Source organism: Scardinius erythrophthalmus (genome assembly GCF_964197995.2).
Source record: "Scardinius erythrophthalmus genome assembly, chromosome: 5".
Classification (NCBI taxonomy): domain Eukaryota; kingdom Metazoa; phylum Chordata; class Actinopteri; order Cypriniformes; family Leuciscidae; genus Scardinius; species Scardinius erythrophthalmus.
This window is the reverse complement of record NC_138225.1, coordinates 52,154,630-52,181,551: the sequence shown is the minus strand read 5'-3', so window position 1 is coordinate 52,181,551 and position 26,922 is coordinate 52,154,630. Positions and strand designations below refer to the sequence as shown.

General features: G+C 41.7%; 1 protein-coding gene across 4 annotated transcripts in view; it reads right to left on the bottom strand.

The window, feature by feature from the left end:
* The window catches only part of LOC308690614 (NACHT, LRR and PYD domains-containing protein 3-like), a 195,272-nt gene that overhangs the window by 72,666 nt on the left and 95,684 nt on the right, over positions 1-26,922 (bottom strand). For 3 of the 4 annotated variants that reach the window (XM_081365191.1, XM_081365194.1, XM_081365193.1), the window contains 2 exons: positions 17,193-17,366; positions 9,769-10,856 (listed from right to left, as the gene is read on the bottom strand). In XM_081365191.1, coding sequence (XP_081221317.1) covers positions 10,850-10,856; positions 17,193-17,366 — 181 coding nt within the window. In that variant the 3' untranslated portion in view covers positions 9,769-10,849. Of the gene's footprint in view, positions 1-9,768; positions 10,857-17,192; positions 17,367-26,922 lie in introns of those variants that run through there. The other variant, XM_081365192.1, reaches the window with a different exon arrangement.

The following is a 26,922-nucleotide window of genomic DNA, read 5'->3' as shown; positions in this document are numbered from 1 at the left end:
TTTGTGTAAATCTACTTATGGTTCAGAGTATTTATTTTTTTCCCACATTAATTTCCCACATGTCTAGTACAATTATGTGTTTTTGTTTTATTAATACAGTATATACTTTTTTCTTGATATACCCCAAAAGAATGGAAGTGAAATGTGACAACATGCCCCATAGGTGGGGTACATTGTAACATGTGTGGGGCACATTGTAACATAACATATATGACAGCTTAAAATGTTATCTGATCTAACAAAAAAAATATACAAAACAAACTAAAATATTTTCTAAATAAAATACAATTAAAAACTTTTTCATATAAAATAATGGCAATTTTTAAATATAAACTCATTTTTGAGTTTTGACTACGAACCCATGAAAACACAGCTATACAACATAGTTCAAAACAAATAAATAATTAATAATTTCTGAACATTGACTCTCAGTCTTTATTCACCTTTTTCTCACGTTTTCTCAATAAAATTAATAAAAGTATAGAATATAATAGCATATTTCTAATAGGGGCACATTGTAACGCAGTGTTACAACATGCCCCCGCCTGCACAACTGGGATTTAAACCCTGCTAGTGTCTTCTGCTTGTTAGCGAAGCATTAAATAACTATCTCAACTGTTAAATAACATCTTGGAGATTAAAATAATATCAGATTTGTCTTATTTTAAATAAACACAAAAAATAGAGATGAAAAATTAACTTAAGAAATTTACTTTTGCTATGGTTTAATAAATGTCTATGGATATCTTCCAAAAAAAAAAATTTATTTTGGCGGATTTTTTTTTCTATATAGTGTTGATATGGCAACTAGTAAATACACAAAGTTTCCTCATCCAAACATGTGCGGAAGTATTTAAAACAAGCGTGTTACAACTAGCCCCGCGTTAGGTTGTGCCCCGCGCTCCCCTATTTTTTTATACTGACTTATATTTTTTAATTGCGTATAGCTCCAAAAGTCGGTCACTTAGAAGACTGAACCCAGCTTCATCTTGACCTGCTTGATTTGTGATTTTTTTCACAACAAAGCTCATGTCCATAACCCGTTTGGTAAGTCCGCTAGACAGGAATTTGGTAAATAGCCGTTCTTCACGTTTAACATCAATTTATAATAAACACACCGACGGATTACAAAAACACTTGTTTTATATTGAGCTTGATTTGTGAAAGGTTACACAGTTCAGTTTGAGCCATTTAACCCTTCCCTGAGTGTTTTAATTAACCATCCTGATTTGTGAAAGGTTCCACAGTGCAGTTTGGGTCAGTTAACCCTTTAACTGACCCATTTGCTTATATTTTCAGTGTTTTATTAAGGAGTGTTTAAATGAACCATTCTGATTTGTGAAAGGTTCCAGAGTTCAGTTTGGGTCAGTTAACCCTTCCCTGAGTGTTTAAATTAACCATTCTGATTTGAGAAAGGTTCCACAGTTCAGTTTGGGTCAGTTAACCCTTCCCTGAGTGTTTAAATTAACCATTCTGATTTGTGAAAGGTTCCACAGTTCAGTTTGGGTCAGTTAACCCTTCCCTGAGTGTTTAAATTAACCATTCTGATTTGTGAAAGGTTCCACAGTTCAGTTTGGGTCAGTTAACCCTTCCCTGAGTGTTTAAATTAACCATTCTGATTCGTGAAAGGTTCCACAGTTCAGTTTGGGTCAGTTAACCCTCCCCTGAGTGTTTAAAATAACCAGTCTGATTTGTGAAAGGTTCCACAGTTCAGTTTGGGTCAGTTAACCCTTCCCTGAGTGTTTAAATTAACCATTCTGATTTGAGAAAGGTTCCACAGTTCAGTTTGGGTCAGTTGCCCCTTCCCTGAGTGTTTAAATTAACCATTCTGATTTGTGAAAGGTTCCACAGTGCAGTTTGGGCCAGTTAACCCTTCTAGAGTTCTCAACGGGTCGGGTCGGCCTGACAAACCCGACGGGACCCGCGGGTTCGGGCCGAAAATATAAGCAAATGACTCGGGTCGGGTCGGACCTCTGGCTTAATTTTTTCCGCTCAGTAAAAAAAACAAAAACAAAAAAAAAACATTTATTAATCATCGCTGCTGTTCACCGTAAAGAAAGTCTGGCTGCTGCGTGCAACCTGCATCGCGGCTCGCGGGGTCAGAGTCAGACCACCTGACGCCGCTGCGTGCACGCCTTTAGCCTGAACGAAGAAGATGGAGTTGCCGTTGGTGAAAAGTAAACTTGCCGCAGGTGAATTCACCGTCGCCAGTCGAGGAGTGGGAAAATCAGAGGTCTGGAAAGTGTTTGGAGTGGTGCTGGATTCTGATGGAAATTCAACAGGTTATGTGCAATGCTCAAAATGCAAGGTGCTGATGAAATATGACAGCAAAAAAACAGGGTCGTCCAGCCTGAGCCGCCATACATTAAACTGTGGGCATTCGACCACCACCACGACGCAGCAGCAGCAATCAATGACGAAGTTCCTTGCCAAAAATGTCCCCCTTAAAACAAAACAGGCAGTAACAGAAAAATGTGTTTACATGTGCGCTAAGGACATTAGGCCATTTTATTTTGTTCAAGGAGACGGCTTCTTAGAACTTGCACAGGAACTCATAAATGTTGGTGCAACACATGGCAGAGTTGCTGCAAGCTCTGTCCTCCCATCTCCCAACACAGTAGCAACACACTGTCGGAATTTGGCAGAGGAAAAAAGAGAAGAGCTTGCAAAGCAGGTGAAAGAGATCCTGAACAAAGGAGGAAAAGTGGGAATGTCTACAGATATGTGGACAGACGACTTCAGAAAGATTCACTATCTGTCAATAACGTGCCACTATGTTACAGAAGATTTTGAATTGATCGGAAAGAATCTGACCACGGCAATGTTTCCCGTTGATGAGAAAAAAACGGCGATAACATCAAGAGGGAGCTGGTCAAGCTCTTGGTCACCAAGTTCGGGTTCGACCCACTGTCTTTAAAAGACATTGTTTGGGTTACAGACCAGGGAGCAAATGTAGTTAATGCTCTCAGGTCATACACGAGACTTGACTGCATGGACCACGTCCTCAACACTGTCCTTCGCCATGCACTTGATAATGACGCACTTATGCAGGTGGCCCCTGACTTCGCTGAAACAGTGACAGCATCAAAGTCGCTCTGGAGTATAAGTTGCATCAGTCAAAAAATGCGTCATGGAGAGGAAAAAAAAAACATAAGACAGTCATATATAATAATATAATATAATAGGTATACCTATTATATTATATTATTATATATGACTGTCTTATGTTTTTTTTCCTCTCCATGACGCATTTTTTAATTTAATTATTAATTATAATATAATTATTTAATTATAATATAATCTGAGTCTTTAGTTTGTGTTTGATGATTATCACTAGGCTACTCATTTGTGTAACAGCAGCACGCTCTCTTATTGTCTCTACAGATATGTAAAGCAGTCGGGAATGACAGCGCAGCTCTCAAAGACCATCCTGCAGATGGTAGATACATGCTTCAGCACTGTGTATTTGACCCTTAAATCCATCAGTGACATTTACGCGGAGCTGCAGGACAAACTGGAAGCGCGTGGAGAGAGTGACAGGATTGAAAAAATAACTCCCGACACTTTGGGCATGATGGTGTCATTTTTGAAGCCCTTTTATGATGCTCAGCGTGAACTGGAGGGGGACAAATATCCCACACTGCATCTTGCGCTGCTTTGGGTAGAGCGACTCCGACACCACTGCCAGCAAAATGCCAATGATACTGCCCAGCTGGCGGCTGTGCGTCAACGCCATGCGCACTGGTTAGAGGAAAAAATGGCCAAGCCTGTCACTGATCTCCACAAACCTGCAACATTCCTGTGGCCGAAATTTAATCAGTTGCGGATGCTGCCCACTGACCAAAGGGTAAATGTGCAACAATATGTCAAGTCCCGCCTGTCAGCTGCGCAGCAACCGGTACCCGAGGGCCCAGGTGAAGCGAGCCAGGAGACGAGTGCTTCGTTGTCGGCAGCAGCACCGGCACCCACCGCAAAGAAAATACCGCGCTTTGATGAATGGGAAAATGTATTCGGGGTCGGGGAGACCGAATCAGAAGAGGATGAGGTTGACAGTTACGTCCGCCAAAGGCCAACAATGACCGACGATCAGGACCTGCTGGGCTGGTGGAAGACCAACAGCAGCGTGTATCCCAAACTGTCTCAGTTGGCACGGCAGGTGCTCTGTGTGCCGGCCAGCAGCAGCAGCAGCGAGAGGGTTTTCAGTGCGGCTGGCCGTACCATTGAAGAGAGGAGAACACGCCTCAGTCCATCCACTGTGGACGCACTACTGTTCCTCCACGATGCCTTATAAGCATACGATTATGTTTCAAAACTCTTCAAAAATTGTGTGGTGTGAAACGTAGCCCGCCCGCTGGCTGGGTACATGTTTGAGTTCTTTTTATTTATTATTGTGTGAAGATTTTATTTAAGGCATATTTATATAGCCTATTTATATATTTAAAGAATATTGTTTATTGTTTCAGTTGTTTGTATTATTTGTATTGTTAAAAGGCGTGAACATTAAAAGGTTGATTTGAATTCCCGTCTGCTGGTCATGATAATTAGCCTGACTACATCAGACTTCTTACTTCCGCTCAATTTCATTTCGCTTCTGTAGTCAGTCTGATACAGCGTAATAGCTTTCCGTTTGCCTCCGGCCTGAAAACAGCCGGGCCAATCAACGAACAGAGGGCGGGCTGAGAGCCGTGACGTAGACACTGATTGTACCGTGGATGGGTAGATTTTTACTTCACATAATCTGCAAAAGTCGCGCACAGCCATGTTCACTCCGGTATTTCGCTCGATGGTTTTGTTTTCGCATCATACATGTGTTTACAGTGGAAGTTAGATGCGGCTGAGCATGCGCATAACACACGCCATGTGTTTTATCAGGCTGATAATTCATTTTGATGTGTCGGGTTATATCGGGCCGGGCTTTAAAAGCCACGGGCAGGGTCGGGTCGGGTTGTCATTTTCAGGCCCGTTGAGAACTCTAAACCCTTCCCTGAGTGTTTAAATTAACCTTTCTGATTTGTGAAAGGTTACACAGTTCAGTCTGGGTCAGTTAACCCTTCCCTGAGTGTTTAAATTAACCATTCTGATTTGTGAAAGGTTCCACAGTTCAGTTTGGGTCAGTTAACCCAAATGTCCCAAACTGTGGAACCTTTCACAAATCAGAATGGTTAATTTAAACACTCAGGAAGGGTTAACTAACCCAAACTGAACTGTGGAACCTTTCACAAATCAGAATGGTTAATTTAAACACTCAGGGAAGGGTTAAATGGCCCAAACTGAACTGTGGAACCTTTCACAAATCAAGCTCTATATAAAACAAGTGTTTTTGTAATCCGTCGGTCTGTGTTGTAATGACAGGTAGTGACCTAGAGTTCTAGTCTAGGGCAGGAGGAGCCGAAGAAGAGATAGACCGGATGTTTTGAGTTGTTGTTCATGCTGGGAAGCTAATAAAACCGAACACAGAGAGAACTCACGAGTCGTTATCTTTAAAGTATTAATAGATGCCTGTAAAGGATATATACAGACATTACATGTGTGTTTATTATAAATTGATGTTAAACGTGAAGAACGGCTATTTACCAAATTCCTGTCTAGCGGACTTACCAAACGGGTTATGGACATGAGCTTTGCTGTGAAAAAATTCACAAATCAAGCAGGTCAAGATGAAGCTGGGTTCAGTCTTCTAAGTGACCGACTTTTGGAGCCATACGCAATTAAAAAATAAAAGTCAGTATAAAAAAATACACGTATTTTGGACCGGAGGACCGCGTCACACGAATTCACAAATCATGAATAAGGAAATGAGATATTATTTGCATGTCTACGACACCGCACGGCGGGACCGTAGCCAAAAGAATACAAAATATCAAACCGCAAAACTATCTTTACTTAAATTTCCTCCTGCATTTAAAAAAAAAATCCCGTCCACACATGCTCGGTTTAAAAGAAATCTCCGTCAACATGAAAACGCAAAAACACGCTATCAAGCGCTGTCAAGAGAATGCCACACCAGCAGGCGGCGATATAACCCTAATCGTAAAGCCACGTTGGCCAATCAGAAGCCTGAATCAGAAGCAAAAACCCCGGTTTTACTGTCTACACGACAACACTGCAACCGGCGTTTCTGAAAATTCTCACCCTGGCAGAGGTTTTCAAAAATGTTCAGTTTCAGTGACCTGATACTGCGTTTCCATGTGGACGAACGGCCGTACCGCATAAAAAAAGTCACGGTTATAAAAATACCCGTGTCCGTGTGGACAAGGCCTTAGAGCACCTTTAACTTAGTGGCCGCTTACACGACACCGTTCTAATAGAAAACCCTTAACGCACTCCGGCCGCTCATCCACACGACAACAGTGTTTGGAGGATCGAGAACACAAACCTTGAAATAGGTTCCAAGGTGCAGAAAAAAAAAAGAAAAAAAAACTTTATCTCAGTGCGAATATGTGAAAATGCTGATTGCGTGCACATGCGTATGTGTTTAGTCTATAGGTATGCGCATTTGAATATATATGTATATGTATGCCTTAAAAATTCATAATACAGATTTTTTTTTCAATACAGCCGTCACTGCTCAGGGCTCAGCTATTAGGAGCCGGAGTCGACCGCCATCTGCATGACCATCAACTCTCTCACTGACAGACCACAGTGTGTGACCTATAGACCTGTGTGTGTGATGTGTTGGTTTGCATCACGGGGGTCCCACAGGGCTCAGTGGTCGTGTAACAGGTCAAATATCTGCTTCCACTTGCTACATTTATTTTCATGTATGGCTCCTTTAATCGCACTCTCCGCCCAGATCTGGTAGTATGATAAACTGGTTCTGGTAAGGTCATTTAGATTTGCGCCAACCGAGAGAGTGAATGGCTGCGGTGAGTGAGTGCTCCATGAGTGAAATATATTGTAGGAATTGTATGAGTTAATACTGAGTTATACTTGTGTTTAGAAGTATGTTATATGATTTGGGTTAGATTGTATTTGTAGATTTTATGCTAAAGTAAAACCCTGCCCTCTATTCAATATTCTGTTTTACTTGAAAATACGTCACAACACTGGAAAAAAGTCATTTGTAACTTCCGGTTCATGGCGAGTCGACTTTAGGCAATTTTGGAGAGGCTAGCAATAGCAAGCTAGTTTTGAAAGCACAAGATCCCATCCTCCCTTCCAAGCGTCAACAAAGCTCGCTACTGGCTATCGTCACACGCATCACACACATGACCAGCGTCAGCCAATAGTGAGCCAATAGTGAGCCTACGTTCTGACATACAATCCAGAAGCGCTGCGCTGTTACACTACGTGAACTCACTCAGGCCCATACAGAAGAATATGAAAGTTTCCTATAAAATATCCTATAAAAATATCCTGACTCTTCCCAGCTTTGTAATGGCATTGAATAGTGTCCAAATTGTTTTAAAAAAGCACAAAAAAGCACATCTATCCATCTATCCTTCATAAAAGTTATCCATACGACTCTAGTGGGTTAATAAAGGCATTCTGAGGCGAAGTGATGAGGTTTTGCAAGTTTTGAGTCTAAGGGCCCTATTTTAACGATCTGAAACGCAAGTATCAAACGCGAAACGCAAGTAACTTTGTGGGCGGATCTCGGAAATCTAAAATGTGTTGGTCTGAAGTAGCTTCAGTACTCATAGGTGTGGTTTGGGCGTAACATGAAATAAACCAATCAGAGCGTCACATTCCCTTTAAAAGCAGGCGCGCTTGTTCCATGGCGGGTTGCTATTATAACGTCGGATTTGCCAGGCGCACGCCAGGAGCGGTTCACAACCGAGGAGACCGACGTTCTCGCCAGGGCCGTAAGAGGCAGAGAAGTGACATTGTATGGGGATGGAGAAACCCACCCAAATTAGCTTCGGTTAAACAGGCGTACAATAATTTGGGTAAATGTGTAAGTTAGATTTATGCCTATTTTTTTCACATCTTCATGGACACCACGATGATTTCCCTCTGTGGTAATATTGTTCCTTGTAATTATGTATGATTTGCAAAAATGTGAACTGCTGTGTCTGTGTAGATGAGAGAAGCAAAGTGTATGTGCGTTGTGCACACGCTACATTATGGCAAAGCATGCGCCCTTAAAATAGCATCTGAATAACGCGCCACTGACTTTAGTCTAGGTTTTTCCTGGTCTGTGGCGGAATTGTTTTCTGAAACTGCAAAATAGCACCAGGGAACGTTTGCGCCAGAACACGCCTGCTCTTTTCACTGATCCGCCCCTGGGAGCGCAAGTTCATTCCCTAATTTACCGATGTGCGTCTGTGGAGGGAAAAGTCTGCTGTGCGTCGGGTGCAAAATAGGAATGATACATGCGTCGGTGTACAAAGTCAATTGCGCTGGGTGCAAGATAGGGCCCTAAATGTTTATTAGGGACCATTTATTTCTGTATATTAAAAAAAAAAAAGCTATTAGAAAACATATTTTATGCTATTTTTCAAATAATGAAGTATGTAAATTGGAAATAGAGCAGAAGCATTGAATGGAAGCAGAGTAGTTTTGTTTCCTGGTCCAAGTGTTTGTTGCTATTTTATTTTTATTGGTTGTTGCAATTGAATTGTTTTTATTGTTTCCTTGTTAAACAGCATCTCTACCTCAATCTCCTGTGAGGAGGATGCTTGGACTACTTAGTGAACTGGCTGAAAACTCCAACTACAGTGATGCCAGGACTACAATGACCAAGCAGCTTGAAAAGATGCAGTACAACCCAACACAACTGGTCTCTGCATTTCACTGTTTTGGTAAAGGGATGTTAAGACGTTAAGACGAGCTGCTAGAGACCAGGTCCCATTATTGGCTGTCAGCCAACAGCAGTGGCCCGAAGATCAACCAAGACTGGTTCGAGGCGGCATTTGACAGCTGGACGCCCCAGAAAAAGCAACACTTCTGGTTTAGAGCATGACTACAGTAGACATTCAGGAAAAGAAGGGAAAAGGGTTGTCAAGGTACGCCACAAATTGTCAGAATCTTTCAGCCTTGTGTGGCCAATCAGTTCTGTGATCATTGGTAATCATTAACTTTATGCAAACAAATACTTTTAAATGTTATGCTAGGTAGGAGGACTGCAGGTTATGAATTCATATTGTTTGCAAAACTTTATTAAACAATGGAGAATCCAAAAAAATGGTTTTGTTTTTGACAAACCTTTTTCTTTTGTTTGTAGATTTGTTCCATACAGTAACTCGTGTAGTTTTCTAATTGTTAAGCTCCTTTTGGTTTGTGTGTGTGTGTGTGTGTGTGTGTGTGTGTGTGTGTGTGTGTGTGTGTGTGTGTGTGTGTGTGTGTGTGTGTGAGCACGCATGCGTTTAAAATCATATTTATTTTGTACATTACCCAGACAGCAACATAGTGTTGGCCCAGATCCGGGCCACTTCTGGTACATGTGGATTCAAAGTGTACCAGAAGTGGGCCGGATCCGACACTATGTTGCTGTATGGGTAGTGTACACTAGCAACTGCACAAGGGAAAAAAATGCATCTCTTTTTATTTACATAGTTTTATGACATGTTTTTTTATTCATCTTATGGACCCTTTTTTATAGAAGTTGTATATTCTGTGTAACTTTTAATTTTAAATTAAGACTGACCCGTCACCTCCATAGACATAAGTAATATAAGTATTTATTATGTCTGTGGTCACGTCAGTCAAGCCCGAAGCAAGACACACGCAAGTGACGCAACCCATAGCAACACGTTATGGCAACGACACCTCAGACTGACAGATTCGTAAAAATAGGCTACTTTAGGTTTTTTTTTCGTTTTTATTGGGAAGGGATACAACTCACGTCTGATCACATTTTAACGGTTTACATAAATATTAAAACAGGAAAAACTCTCCAGGCAGTGACAGTGACAAAAAATAAAACACCTCAACGTATCCCTTTACAGTTTTCTTCAGATTTAACACAGAAACTATTTACAAAAGAGGGGGGAGGTAATCTCATCACTCAAAAAAAAAAAAAAAAGCCCCCCAAAAAACAAAGACAAAATTCTAAATCAAAAAAGTATTTGGTTCAATAGGAGTTATGTACTCCTACTGATGTACTTAGACCAGAAATTGATAAACAAATCCTTCTGAAAATTCTAAAATGTAATTCTCTCCATATTGAAAATACATTTTAAAACATCAATCCAATCCGGTATTTGTGCGGGATTAGGTTAGGCTACTTTAGTTTTGTTCACATTGTCATGTTAATAATAATCAAATGCATTTTGTTTTATTGACCCCAATAATATCATTGATATTTGTTTGAGAGGGGCACTTTTGATTAATTTTTAAAAGGGGCAGGGGCTGGAGCACCCAAGATCTTTTTGTAGGAGACTTTGAGCTTTGTAAGTTTGTAGATCCTTTACATGCAAAAACATCTACATACCACACTAAAGAAAAAGGAAACCATGAAAACACATGTAATGCAACTATTATTAAAAACAAGATGTATAAACTCAAGCTTCCATTGCTTTCTAAAAGTGAGCTTGAACTGTTTCTTCTTCCATAATTATGAAAAATTCATTTTAATTAGTCTTTGTCTCCCTCTGCTGGTAGAACACAAAGATATTCAGGCTCTTTATTTAACTCTGTAACAAAACTCAGAGCTTTTTGAGTTACTGTGCATTTATACAAATAAAATGGTCTATGAATGAGAAATTGTAATTTGCTGCTGTGAAATAAAAGGTGTTTCACTGCCGCCTCATCAGGTCTGTCAGAGGATTGTTGAAATCTAAATGAAGTCTTAATTTATAACAGTGAAGTCACTGTATCTTCAGTCTCTGTTGATTCTGTTGACTGTGAGTCTCTGTAGTGGATCCTTATTCACCATCAGATGATTATCAGAAGATCAGACTGTTATCTATAACCTAAAATAAAACACACAAACAGTCACATATGCAGTATGAGATATTACGTCTGTCACATCTTTTCATAAGAAAACTAACTAGATAATCTATATTAATTCATTCTCAAGCATGATCATATAGCTTCTATCTGATGCTCAAAGTCACTTAACAAAATCAAAAGCACATGAAAGGTCACTTTCACACAACGGACAACTGATACAGAACCAGCAGAAATGATCATTACACTCCACTACAAATTTAATATCAGTTATTATTACATGGCTTGGTTGAATTCCAATGTAGAATGCGGTCTGTTATTTCTTGATAACAGACCGCTGCGAAGTATAACACACCGTTGCCATGAAAAACAGAGCGTTGCTATGGACGCGGAACGGACTATTTTCTTTAGCGGAAGCAATACAATTGTTTTTAAATCAATAAACTCCTTTTTAAATCAATATTTTTTGTCAAATAATTTCTTTATTTTGTAGGTAGCCATGTAATAAGCGGGATAATGTATAGCGGCAGACCCAACCCTTCAGGCTGATTCAAGTCTTTGTAAAGCGCTTTGAGATGCAACTTTTAAAGGCGCTATATAAAATAAAGTTTATTATTCTTCTTCTTGAACTGCCACCTTAACGTGGTGGAGGGGTTTGAGTACCCGAATGACCCTAGGAGCTATGTTGTCCGGGGCTATATGCCCCTGGTAGGGTCTCCCAAGGCAAACAGGTCCTAGGCGACGGGTCAGACTAAGAGTGGTTCAAAAAACCCTTTATGAGAAAAATTCTATCGAGGACCGTGACGTCACCCGGTATGGCGCAGCCGGGGCCCCACCCTGGAGCCAGGCCCGGGGTTGGGGCTCGTATGCGAGCGCCTGGTGGCCGGGCCTCCCCTCACGGGGTCCGGCCGGGCTCAGCCTGAAGGAGCGACGTGGGGCCGCCTTTCCATGGGCTCACCACCTGCAGGAGGGACCGTAAGGGGCCGGTGCTGAGAGGATCGGGCGGCAGTCGAAGGCGGGGGCCTCGACAACCCGATCCCTGGACACGGAAACTAGCTCTAGGGACGTGGAACGTCACCTCGCTGGCGGGGAAGGAGCATGAGATTGTGTGTGAGGTTGAGAGGTTCCGACTAGAGATAGTCGGGATCACCTCTACGCACGGCTTGGGCTCTGGAACCACACTCCTTGAGAGAGGATGGACTCTTCACCACTCTGGAGTTGCCCATGGTGAGAGGCGGCGGGCTGGTGTGGGTTTGCTTATAGCCCCCCAGCTCAGCCGCCATGTGTTGGAGTTCACCCCGGTGAACGAGAGAGTCGTTTCCCTGCGCCTACGGGTCGGGGATAGGTCTCTCACTGTCGTGTGTGCCTACAGGCCAAACGGCAGTGCAGAGTACCCGGCCTTCTTGGAGTCTCTGGGAGGGGTGCTGGAAAGTGCTCCGACTGGGGACTCCGTCGTTCTACTGGGGGACTTCAACGCCCACGTGGGCAACGACAGTGACACCTGGAGGGGCGTGATTGGGAGGAACGGCCCCCTGATCTGAACCCGAGCAGTGTTCAGTTATTGGACTTCTGTGCTAGTTACAGTTTGTCCATAACGAACACCATGTCCAAGCATAAGGGTGTCCATCAGTGCACATGGCACCAGGACACCCTAGGCCGTAGGTCGATGATCGACTTTGTGGTCGTTTCATCTGACCTCCGGCCGTATGTCTTGGACACTCGGGTAAAGAGAGGGGCGGAGCTGTCAACTGATCACCACCTGGTGGTGAGTTGGATCCGATGGTGGGGGAGGAGGCTGGACAGACTCCGCAGACCCAAGCGTACTGTGAGGGTCTGCTGGGCACGTTTGGCCGAGGCTCCTGTCAGAGAGATCTTCAACTCCCACCTCCGGCAGAGCTTCGACCGGATCCCGAGGGAGGCTAGAGATATTGAGTCCGAGTGGACCATGTTCTCCACCTCCATTGTCGAAGCGGCCGCTCGGAGCTGTGGCCGTAAGGTCTCCGGTGCCTGTCGAGGCGGCAACCCCCGAACCCGGTGGTGGACACCGGAAGTAAGGGATGCCGTCAAGCTGAAGAAGGAGTCCTATCGGGCCTGGTTGGCTTGTGGGACTCCTGAGGCAGCTGACGGGTACCGGCAGGCCAAGCGAACTGCAGCCCGGGTGGTTGATGAGGCAAAAACTCGGGCCTGGGAGGAGTTCGGTGAGGCCATGGAGAAGGACTATCGGCTGGCCTCGAAGAGATTCTGGCAAACCGTCCGGCGCCTCAGAAGGGGGAAGCAGTGCCCTACCAACGCTGTCTACAGTAGAGGTGGGGAGCTGTTGACTAGGGGTGTGACGGTTAGTATATAACCGTGAGACCGACGGTTAAAGTTGAACACCGTCATTAAAACTCTATAACCGCCAAAATCGTGTTATTAAAATATTTTTTACAAAAAAATTTTATCATAGAGAATGTTTAAATACTAATTAAAAACAATTGTTAACAGTCGGTGTTATTAATGGTCTACGTCGTTTCCAACTGTATTTGATTCTTTGCCAAGTAGCCTACCCCTTGACCGACCGCCAATCATCTGAGATAGAAATAAAAGCTACGATATAGGCCTAGTGATGTGCCATCATTATGAGATTTATTAAACAAATGAAAAACATTTGCAATAATAAACATTAGCAATGAACATTTTCAATCGGGAGACATGGTTTTTACCACTTAATGAAGTTTTGTTTTTTGTAAATCGTCAGATTTTTACCACTTCATTAAGTTTTGCTTTGTAGAAAACCTTTCTTTAAAGCGAATTTCGTTTTGTACAAATTGTATCTTAATTTTAATAAATGTTTCATCAACCAATTGCATGTATTTAAAAAATAAAAAGCAAATATAGGAGACAATATAATAACCGTGACATGAAGGCTCCGATGCGCCGCGTTCACTTGCATTGCATTGTGAAGTTGAACTAGAGCACATCTCATCGTAAATGAATGAAACTCAGTGTAGGCCTATGCCTCATACATTAGCATGAAATATCTTTGCTGCATCCTTTCTAGAACAGACAAGGGCTTTCTTGCGGCTCGCATCAGCAGAGCATTGCATCGTCCATAGACCGAAAAACAATCAGCGGATGGCGGGCGGGTGCGGCTTTGAAATCTGGTCAAAAAACGTTGATGCGGATGATGAGTTTTGTGATGCGGTTGTGGATTATCTAATACCCCATCCGCGTTTCTCTATTGATAACAACATTTGAACACTACACAAATTATATTAATTTTATTCAAACTAAGTTGTCCTATAACAGACGAACGTCGCAACCCCCCCCCCACCCCCGACGACGGTTATGTTACGAACCGTCACATTTGACTCACGTCATAACCGTCATCACCTATTCTGAAACCGGCATACCCCTACTGTTGATCTCAACTGGGGATGTTGTTGCACAGTGGAAGGAATACTTCGAGGATCTCCTCAATCCTGCCGTCACGTCTTCCATTGAGGAAGCAGAGGCTGAGGGCTTAGAGGTGGACTCGTCCATCACCCAAGCTGAAGTCACCGAGGTAGTTAAGAAACTCCTCGGTAGCAAGGCACCGGGGGTGGATGAGATCCGCCCTGAGTACCTCAAGTCTCTGAGTGTTGTGGGGCTGTCTTGGCTGACACGCCTCTGCAGCATCGTGTGGCAGTCGGGGACAGTGCCTCTGGGATGGCAGACCGGGGTGGTGGTCCCTCTTTTTAAGAAGGGGAACGGAGGGTGTGTTCCAACTATAGGGGGATCACAGTTCTCAGCCTCCCTGGGAAAGTCTATGCCAGGGTACTGGAGAGGAGAATACGGCCGATAGTAGAACCTCAGATTCAGGAGGAACAGTGTGGTTTTCGTCCAGGCCGTGGAACACTGGACCAGCTCTATACTCTCTACAGGGTGCTGGAGGGTTCATGGGAGTTTGCCCAACCAGTCCACATGTGGTTTGTGGATTTGGAGAAGGCATTCGACTGTGTCCCTCATGGTGGCCTGTGGAAGGTGCTTCGGGAGTATGGGGTCCGGGGTCCTTTGTTAAGGGCTGTCCAGTCCCTGTATGACCGAAGCAGGAGCTTGGTTCACATTGCCGGCAGTAAGTCAGACTTGTTCCCGGTGCATGTTGGACTCCGGCAGGGCTGCCCTTTGTCGCCGGTTCTGTTCATAATTTTTATGGACAGAATTTCTAGGCGCAGCCAAGGGCCAGAGGGTGTCAGGTTTGGTGACAACACGATTTCGTCTCTGCTCTTTGCGGATGATGTTGTCATGTTGGCCTCATCAAGCCAGGACCTTCAGCATGCACTGGGACGGTTTGCAGCCGAGTGTGAAGTGGCTGGGATGAGAATCAGCACCACCAAATCCGAGGCCATGGTCCTCAGTCGGAAAAGGGTGGCTTGCCCACTTCAGGTTGGTGGAGAGTTCCTGCCTTAAGTGGAGGAGTTCAAGTATCTTGGGGTATTGTTCACGAGTGAGGGAAGGATGCAACGGGAGATTGACAGACGGATCGGTGCAGCTTCTGCAGTAATGCGGTCGATGTTCCGGTCTGTCGTGGTGAAGAAAGAGCTGGGGCCTCATTTATAAAGCTTGCGTACGCACAAAACGGGGCTGAAAACATGCGTACGCCAGTTCCTGCGCAAAAGGTGGGATTTATAAAGAAAAACTTGACGGGAAAATTTGCGCACCTGCACGCAAACTCTGACCCATGCGTACGAACGTTTTGGAGATGGAGCACTTTGGCGACACCGATGGTGAGCTGGAGTTAAATGTATTTTTGGCCACTTTTACACAGAAAATCTAAAGAAAATTAAACATATACAGAAAGATTATACAAATACAATTTCAATCACCAAGCCTGTCACTTGAAGCAAATATCCATTCCTTCTTAAATGTCCGCGGCAGCGAGCGTGTTGAGCCGTTTAGTGAAACTGACGCAAATAACAGTTTAAATAAATAAAATACTTCTGATATAAACATTTATATTAAATATGCCATTCAAATTAATGGAGTTAAACACTTAAACATGAAATCATTACTGAAGTTACAACATTTTTTTAAATTCAATCATTAGAAATATTTGTTGTGGATGCGATTGTTTTTGAACACTTTTCCTGTGGCGTGCTTTAATGTTTTAACCACAGAGATAATTGCTTATCATGATAATACCAGATTGTCTGAGAAAATAGTTTTGTGCAAATAATGCCCAAGGCCTATCTGTTTCCATTAAAAATATAAATCAATTAAAAATACAATTCGGCAAGTGGAAAAGATTGAGAAAAACTTTCTCTGAAATGTATTTTACACTATTTGATTTATGTAGGCTATTCAAAAACAAGGCAAGGATAGACAACTACTTGATTTGTATTACTGTAATGTTTCTTGTACCGTTTATATCATTTGTATATGATTATTCATCCACGTGATAACGTTTAAGTTATGTGAGTTAGTTAGATGAGGATCTGCATAGTAAAACTAAGCGTTGTAAGCTCCATATATGGTTATTTCGGGTGGAGACGCATGTACGCACAATCTTCCGCTGACTGGGATTTATAAAGTGAATTCTGCGCAGGTTCTGGCGTACGCACGGTTTTATAAGTCTGAATATTTTTTTGCGTACGCCATTTTTGGCTTTCGGGCGCACGTACACTTTTAGTAAGGTTCCTACGCACAGTTTTATAAATGAGGCCCCTGAGCCGTAAGGCGAAGCTCTCGATTTACCGGTCAATCTACGTTCCTACTCTCACCTATGGTCATGAGCTTTGGGTCATGACCGAAAGGACAAGATCCCGGATACAGGCGGCCGAAATGAGCTTTCTCCGCAGGGTGGCTGGGCGATCCCTTAGAGATAGGGTGAGAAGCTCGGTCACTCGGGAGGAGCTCAGAGTAGAGACGCTGCTCCTCCACATCGAGAGGGGTCAGCTGAGGTGGCTCGGGCATCTGTTCCGGATGCCTCCTGGACGCCTTCGAGGGAAGGTGTTCCGGGCGCGTCCCACTGGGAGGAGACCCCGGGGAAGACCTAGGACACGCTGGAGAGACTATGTCTCCCGGCTGGCCTGGGAACGCCTCGGTGTTCCCCCGGAAGAGCTTGAGGAAGTGTCTAGGGAGAGGGAAGTCTGGGCATCTCTGTTTAGACTGCTGCCCCCGCGACCCGGCCCGGATAAGAGGAAGAAGATGGTATGGTTTTCTTCTTCTTATTATTATTATTAATCTGAATTTAAGATTCTGATGATCTCAGACAAAATATTCACACACACACGTGGTGTTACTGAACCTGGTACAATTTACTTATATTTCTAGTGAGTAAATCAGCCATTTGAACTTTAAATGAAAATATGATGATGAAAATCGTTAAAAACTATTCTTACCATAGTCTTTCCAGTTTATAATGTGGATCATCCTCCAGATCCTTTAACAGCTTCACTCCTGAGTCTCCTAGTTTATTCTCAGACAGATCCAGTTCTCTCAGGTGTGAGGGGTTTGATCTCAGAGCTGAAGCCAGAGCAGCACAACCTTCATCTGTGACACCACAATCCCTCAACCTGTAGAGAACAATGACACACATTAAGCCTATATCCAGAGATAAACATGACACTTAAAAAATAAATAACATAATGCTGTCATTATGAAATAAATACAAATATTCATTAGAAACAAGTTGTTAAACACATCAGTTAGGATTAGGGGATTCAATACAGATGGTGGTCAACCAGAATGAGACTTTTACCGCCGCCGTTCCCGCGGCGGCAAAATTGGGATGTGTATTTGCTGCCTTTTACCGCTGAGTGGCGCTGTAATCACAGACTTTGAAAAGTGTCAGTTTATTCTCTTTATGACGTAATCTGCCGCGGCAGTAATTTGAGCTGAGGTCACAGATAAATTCAAGATAAATATTGTGGTTAAACGAATTCAAATTCATTAAATTTAAACAAAGTAGACACACGTTAACATTGTGTGCCCAGTTTTTCTATAATTTAGAAAGGCTATGTCAATAGGTTACTTGTCATTTTCTTCGTGTTATTTTAATGTGTTTGTAGATTTATTAACTGAAACATAACAGTGAAATAACTTAAAATAATTTACCGTGAAATTAAAACATTTTCAGGACTTGCAGCTCCTAACCGATGTAGTCGGTTTAAGCATTCTTTGTTATATTCAGAACTAAATAGCCTTACATGTTACAAACTTTTAAAACAGAGAAAATAGTAGACGTTGGCGATTCAGACGGTAGCTCTGTGGTCAAAGCATTATCAATAGCCTCTCGGAGCTTCAAACGATCTGAGATCGAATCTCAGTGTAGCCGACAGTGTTTATGTTTTTCCGTTCTTGATGCTTAAATATGCATCTGTTTATTAAAGTCAATCATCTTGTTTAATTATCAATTGTACATTTCAACATAAATTTGCTACATTCCCGCTGCAAAGACGACACATCTGATGAAGGAAGACTGTCAGCCGATTGCACCAGAAAATGAAGATGATTCGTCTTTAATCTGCTAAATAATTTTTTTGTGTGTGTGTGAATCATTCACGAGATTGAGATGACTGACAGTGATACCCGGCCATATCAACGGAAGACATTTTTCAAAACAGATCGAACAAATCAGAAAAATACTTTCAATACAGTATTGCTTTCAATTAAAAAATAAACAATGAAAATGTAAAAGAAAAATAAAATTAATTAAGTTTGAAAACCCATCGCACATTTTAAGATATGAATAAAGTGTCGGGACAGTTTATTTATTTAAACAGGGTTGCATCGATAGAGTTTATTCCCTTTGTGATGCAAAATAAGAAACACAGAATCTTAGGCCTATTCTTGCAACATTTTAAATTTCTATTGTCAAAGAAATTGCAGCTAAATTAAAAAATTAAAACGGTACAAAACGGAAAAAGTTCAAAGCAACATAAATTAAGAACAGGCGTTTTTCTTTGCCTCTCTCGCGATGGATATTTTTTTTGTAAGTTTGGTCTCCCTCACTGCGCGCGGCGGGTCTTTCTCGAAATTAAGCATTTCAGCGTAAAAAAACACCATACAGCTGATAATACTGTATATGTCGCTGTGTGTCATCCACACAAATCACGAAAGAAAAATCTGTAACAAATAGCTTTTGTTCCTTCAAAGATACAACATGCCTTGCTGAATTCACCTCACAATAAAACGAGGTGGGTCGCCAATAAAAGAGCTCTGTATCTGCTAAATTTAAATTGTTTGTGGAAAACCTATACAATCAATAAAACTACAATATATAATTTAATAAGATATAGGGCCTACTGTACATAGGCTATGGACTTTTGGAGATTTTGAGATTAATCCTTAAAAGAATTTTGCCTTTGCCTCATCAGGCTGGCTCCGACACTCTCCATATGAAAGACGGAACATTAACACCTCTGTCCTGCACCCCCACGATAAAGCAAAGTATTGCCTTCTCCAAACCCCCCACAGGCTGAGTTTGCAAAACAAAACAAAGAGTTTGCCACTCGTCGTGCCAAACAAATTATAAACTTCAATATTTAATTCAAAACAATCTCAAAACGCTTTGAGACATTTTGAAAAGCCGTGGATGCATTACTGCCACTGGAACCATGAACGCAACAGAATACTGGTTCTGATTTTATTGTTTGTCGTTTAAACGTCATATATATGAATTATTATAGGCTACAGAAGTAAAGTCATTGTATAATATTTGTTCCTTAGTGTAAAATGGAAATGCATGGCGATTTTATTTTGTAAATAGGCAAAAAAAAAATGTTTTAGAAGACAAATCTCTCTGCATCAACAATAGACTAAATGCATTAATAGGCTGATATAAAAACACCAGTAGTCCAAGTTAGTTCGGGATTCGAACCCGTGTCATCTAAATGATCGTAACGTACGTTCAACCACTCGGCCACTATTCACTCGTTGCGATACGGCCTAACGTTCCAGTGTGTGTTCGCTCGCACGAGCGAGAAACGCTCTTCATTCAAATGAACGCGCCGCCGCATTTGTTGAACACTAATTCAACATGCCAGAATAAAACCTGGCTTTAGAACAATGCATAGCGCCACTCGTCGTGGTGTGCCAAAAATTACAATAATTTAGTTTAATTTATTTCAGTGTTAATGTTTGAGTTAAAAAATCCTCTACAAATTAAATTAACCCAAAGTCGGCTATAAGAGTCCTTTAGGCTACGTAAAAAGCAAAGGGCTTACAGTCTTAACATTTAGGCTACTTTGCTTAAATTCGATACATTTATTTTCAGTAGGGCCTAATACATTTGTAGGGATGTAATTTCAGTATGCTTTACCAACGCTATGTATTCAATTAAAGTTCCAAGAGGTCTGGTCTCTATATTTCCTTCCCAGCTGACACTTATATGCAAGTGCACAGCAAAAATCACAACTTGTGCTTGCTGCGAACGCAGGTTATTTAAGGTGTCTCAACTGTACACAGTCTACCCTACAGTGTGAATTCGTTACAAGGTTTCATTTAATTACATTAACGTGCAGCAATTTGTACAAATAGAGTCTATAGGCCTACTGTTGTAGACATTAAATAATCTCATTTAGTATCATATTTGTTAAAATATTATAATGTTTTTTTTTCAATCTATGTTGAATATGAAAAGTGAACAGCATGAGTAAAATAAGATGCATTATATCGAGAGATGGATATGGAGTGGGTCAGACATGATTTTGACCACTTCATTAAGTTTTGTTTAGTAGAAACCTTTTTTTAAAGTGAATTTCGTTTTCTATAAATTGTATCTTAATTTTAATCATTTTTTCATCACCCAATTGTCTGGATTCAATAAGAGAAGCAAACAGACACTAATCATAGAGGCGCCCGTGAGGTCACTTGCATTGCACGTCAGCTGGAGCGCATCTCATCCTCCTAACTTAACGAAACTCAGCGTATGCCTCACACAGACATGATAAATACATCAAATACACAAAGCTTGAAATGTCTTCAAACGAAATAATTCAAAACGAAAAAGAAAAAGGCTACTCTCTGATTATGTCTTTGTGCATTTCTCTCTAGGTGCGTTCACTACAAATATGGCGATCGTCAACTTCATCTTTGCAGTCGACACTGTCAGAAAACACTAGTTCATTGATAAAAATCATATGAAGACAAGGCATATATTAAGTTATTTTAGCTGTTATGAGAAAAATAAATCTAACAAAACCTAAAATCTAAATCTAATAAATAAAAATAAAAGATATTAACGCCAATTCAACATGCCAGAATAAAACCTGATTTTTGAACAATGCGTAATGCCACTCGGCCTGGTGTGCCAAAACACTAAATTTTAAACTTCAATGTTTAATTCAAAACAATCTCAAAACGCGTTGTGATTTTTTTTTAAAGCCTAGCCTATATACATTAAGGGCATTGAAACCAGGATCTTAACTAAAACGTGTTCCACGTAATCTCTCAAAAATTATGCCACACTACTCCATGTAATTTTTTTTTTTTAAGGACAGCTTTTGAAATCACTATAAATTGTATCGCTCACGAGAGCTCTTCGTTTATCTAATTCCTCAATAGAATAGTAAAAATATTCAGCGTCATTGCTCCTAACATCGTCTCTATTTTTAACTTTTGATTCTATTTTTTCAGCTGTAAAATTGATTCTATCTTTGGTTCTATTCTGTTGTAGCCTAATAGGCCTATTTATATAAATGAAAAATATGCCTATTATTTAACCCACTTACATTTTAAAATACGGCAATTGCTGCTGTTTTGCACAATGTCCCTTTGCGCCACCTGGCGGTCATTTCGGGAACGACTTTGAAATGCGGCTGGTTTATTTTCGCCGCGGTAATTTCGCCGCGGCGGCTGGCGCGGCGGTAATAGGCATTCTGGTTGACCACCATCTGTATACAGTTTGTACAGTATAAAAATCATTATTTATATGGTGTGTGAAGAAATGTGAAATGTAGAAATGTGTGTGTGAGTGTGAATAAGCTTTGATGCCTAATGTATTTGTAAACATTTTAAGGAACGTGTGTGTGTGTGTGTGTGTGTGTGTGTGTGTGTGTGTGTGCTTAATGTATTTGTAAACATTTTAAGGAATGTGTGTGTGTGTGTGTGATTAATGTATTTGTAAACATTTAAGGAATGTGTGTGTGAGTGTGTGTGTGTGTGTGTGTGTGTGTGCTTAATGTATTTGAAAGCATTTTAAGGAACGTGTGTGTGTGTGTAATTAATGCATTTGTAAACATTTAAGGAATGTGTGTGTGTGTGTGTGCTTAATGTATTTGTAAGCATTTTAAGGAACATTGAGTGTGTGTGTGTGTGTGTGTGTGTGTGTGTGTGTGTGTGTGTGTGTGTGTGTGTGTGTGTGATTAATGTATTTGTAAACATTTTAAGGAGCGTGTGTGTGTGTGTGTGTGTGTGTGTGTTTGTGTGTGTGTGTATGTGATTAATGTATTTGTAAACATTTTAAGGAGCGTGTGTGTGTGTGTGTGTGTGTGTGTGTGTGTGTGTGTGTGTGTGTGTGTGTGTGTGTGTGTGTGTGTGTGTGTGTTAGCAGGGGAGGATTGGGACGATTCTAAGGGTCCAGCCGAACTCCATGATTTCCTGGATGATTTTGTTATTTACTTCATAAAATAATCTTTTAGGAAGCACGCTATAAAGAACGGGTATTCATTATAGTGTGTGCCAAGTGTGTGTTCGTTCACGGGTTATTCAGAAACGACACAGTGCGGAAACGGAAAATCACCAAGCGACACTAAAACTAGTCCAGTGATGTATATATTTAGGCTTTCTGCAGCCTTGGAGCCAATTTCTGTGAGGAATAGATCGAAATTTACGATTTCATTCTAGTCGTACATATACATTTGTAATGATGTCCGATTCGTGAATGAATCATTTGAGTCGATTCATTGCAGTGAATAGGAGAAACCCGTTAATAAAAAACAGTCTAGATGATTCATTCATGAATATAACTGATTTGGTTTACCAAGTTCAAATCACTGATTCAACGATCCTGTCAATGTTTTAGTTAACACTGTCTCAGGAAAGACTAAATGGTCTGGTCATGCTGTCTATTAAACACAATTTAGCACGACGGCTTATTTTCAAAGATCTGATCAAAGAATGGTGTTGTACTGAATGCAGTATGTAATTATTTTAGTGCTGTCAATCGGTTAAAAACTTTAACTAGATTAATCACACATTTTTTCTGTGATTGATCGCAATTAATCGCAATATTTTTTTTTTGTACGTTTTTAATATATTTTATAATGTAATAATTTCACAGTTAATCAAATTAATGTAGAAACAACATAAAGACAGTATATTTTAAATACTTGTTTAATGGCATCTTTTTATGAATTTGAATGAATGAAGGCCAGTATTACTGATATTAATACAGCTACTGATTTTTTTTTTTTCACATTTATTAGGCTTCAAAAATATAGCAGTTTTTAATTTAACCCTCAGAGGTCGGAGATCACGCCGGCGTGATCTGCTCGATTTTTTTCCTTATGAGTTGATTGAGACCCGAAATTCTCTTTTGACTTTGATTTTACAAAACAAGTTTCATACATCAATCGATTCTGTTAAATGTGTATTATTTTTATGTATACTCACAATAAAAACAAAGTGTTGTGCTTTTTGCCAAATGAAGAAAAATAAACACGAAGCGAGTTCTGCCTTCTCTGTGTCCGTGTAGTCCATTCTAAAACGCGTCCGAAAATGAGCTGTAGCTCAGTGAATACTCAGTCAAACAGGCATTCAGACACACAGGCATGAACCTTGAATTCTCTTCTTTTTACTGAAGTAATTTATATAAAAAACAAATATTCTCATCTTGTGAAATCTGTATTAAAAGAGAGCGATTCCAGTCGACCTCATTAGAGCTAATTCAAATGTAATGTGACTCCGCCCACGGAGAGCGCGTGCTATTCAAACGCAAATGGCTGAGGTAATCCGCGCAATCCTGTGAACGCCCCCTGTATCAGCTCGAGACAACCAAAACACAAGTTTATTCAGAACATTACTTGTTTACAACACAGCGCTGTGAGGAATAATGAGGAATACGAGCTGAGGAATACTAGTAAGTTTTTCCTTCTCGGGTTTCTGTTTATGAATGAATGAACGGCATAGATGCGCGCTGTTTACCACAGCTGGCAAAAAACAATATTACCTGACAGTTCTCCATTATGGACACGAGCGCTCTAAAACTTTCACAGAGACCTCAAAACAGAAAGTACAAATCCTTTCTTTAAAACGAATTTCGTTTTGTATCAATTGTATCTTAATTTTAATAATTTTTTCATTAACAAATTTCCTGGATTTAAAGTAAATAGGCCTATAGGCAATCACAACATAAGGTGCTTGAACTGGAGATCATCATGAATCATGAGCCTACTCGCCTCACATGTCTAAAAAATGTGAAATATATTTACAGAAAGCTGTTTCTAAACAAAACCATCCAAAACAAAAAAACTATAGCCTAATAAATGTGCATTTATCCGGTGCGTTCACTAGCCTACTGCAAAGATCGCGAGTCAAAAGCCTATCGTCAACGAATGATGATTTTTTTAGCAAACCGTATTGCTATACGGAGATGGGTAAAAATCGACTGAAATATGTTGAAATAAAATGTAGGCTATTTGTATAAGCAACGTAAACTGCAAATTAACATTTATATGCCCTAATATTTCATGTAAACAACGTTACATTCAGGCGAAATACGAAAGACAACATTTTGTTTAGTAGATTTGGGTACAGTTTTTACTGTAGAATATACTGCCTCGTCAAATAAGCTTTTGTTTAGCAATTTCTATATATAAAATAGCCTACTATTTTTGTCAAAAATAAAGTCATCAACTAAGATGTTAGCTGTAATGAATACATAGATAAAATGTAGGCCTATAATCTTTTTTTTTTTTTTTTTTACAAAGAAAGAGTACACTTGAAATATTGTTGAAATTGTAGGCTAATTATTGTTGTAATTGTAACCTTTTTAATAAAATAGCAAAACATATTTACAAGATAAATGTAAGCAAAATCTTAAATGGTCAATATAAGTCTTCTTCAAAAGATCCTTTGTCCTTGCATTGTGGCTCAGCCAGTTTCACACCTGTGTGAATGGCTAATTATGCAGAGTGGGATGGGACATTGTAATTTCAGGTGTAAACCACTCCTCGTGTAAAACACATTTGACATCCTTGTGTAAAACACATTTGAGCTGCACGCGGTGCAGTCTGAGCTGGAAGCTGTTGAGAAACAGATCCACGACCTTTTAGTAAGAAAAGCCGAGCTGATAGACCGGCGTTTGGCTCTCGAAACATCACGTGCCGAGGCACACAAATCAGAGATTAATGTTACTAACCCGCTGACTCCGACCTCGTCTACTCCGTGCGTTCCTCAACATCGGTCCCGAACGTCGAGGTCACGATCAGCCATGGTCTCGTTCACTCCGGCTCCAACATGCCATCACGAAGCCTGGATTTTTCCGCAGCGGAAATCGCGAGTCAGGTCTAGACCAAGAAAACTCTCTCCGACCCTCCCGGTTTTCGAGATATCCACACAAAACCGCTTCTCCCCTCTTCGCGAAACAGAACGCGATGCTGTGATCATCGGCGATTCCATCGTTCGACACGTACACGTTACGTTAAATAAAAGTAAGGTGCATAGTCACTGCTTTCCTGGTGCTCGTGTTTCTGAAATCGCTGCTCACGTTCCCGAGATTCTGAACGAGCGCGTCGGAACCGTTGTCCTGCACGCGGGAGGGGCCGACATCAGACTGCGCCAAACGGAGGTTTTGAAGAAAGACTTCAGGAATCTGATCGATACGGTACGCAGCACATCGCCTGATATAACGATTATTGTGTCAGGACCGCTTCCCACGTATCGACTAGGTCATGAAAAGTTTAGCAGATTATTTGCGCTTAATGGATGGTTAATGTCATGGTGCAATGAGCAGAAACTTCTCTTTGTAAATAATTGGAATCTGTTTTGGGAGCGTCCTAGGCTTTACCTGTCACGGGACACTGAACGAGAGACGAGGATTCAAGTGCAGAGAAGATTTAATAAACAAACATAGACAAAATACAAAAACTCAGAACTCAGATACCAACAGCACAGGAACATCAAATACAGGTAACACGGACAACGAGCCAGCACAAGACTACAAACACAAGGAGGCTAAATAGGGGAACAAACAAAGGAGGGTAACGAACACAACAGGTGGGACAAATTAACCAAATAATCAGATAACAAGATGGGAGGGGCTAGACAATAAACAAGAACACATGGCAAACAAAAAAAACACCCATGTGCAGCACAAGACAGGACAGGCATGTGACATTACCCCCTCCCTACGGAGCGGCTACCAGACGCTCCACAAGACCCGAACGGAACGGGAGGGACAGACCAGGGCGGGACGGGAGGGACAGACCAGGGCGGGACGGGAGGGACAGACCAGGGCGGGACGGGAGGGACAGACCAGGGCGGGACGGGAGGGACAGACCAGGGCGGGACACAAAGTTCGAGAGTCCAGGGCGGTGACGGCCCCTCGGGCGGCCAGGGCGGAGACGACCCCTCGGGCGGCTCAGGAACAGACCCCACCGGCTCAGGATCAGAAACAGACACAGACACAGGCTCAGGAACAGACACAGGCTCAGGAACAGACACAGGCTCAGGAACAGACACAGGCTCAGGAACAGACACAGGCTCAGGAACAGACACAGGCTCAGGAACAGACACAGGCTCAGGAACAGACACAGGCTCAGGAACAGACACAGGCTCAGGAACAGACACAGGCTCAGGAACAGACACTGGCTCAGGAACAGACACTGGCTCAGGAACAGACACTGGCTCCGGCTCAGGAACAGACACTGGCTCCGGCTCAGGAACAGACACTGGCTCCGGCTCAGGAACAGACACTGGCTCCGGCTCAGGAACAGACACTGGCTCCGGCTCAGGAACAGACACTGGCTCCGGCTCAGGAACAGACACTGGCTCCGGCTCAGGAACAGACACTGGCTCCGGCTCAGGAACAGACACTGGCTCCGGCTCAGGAACAGACACTGGCTCCGGCTCAGGAACAGACACTGGCTCCGGCTCAGGAACAGACACTGGCTCCGGCTCAGGAACAGA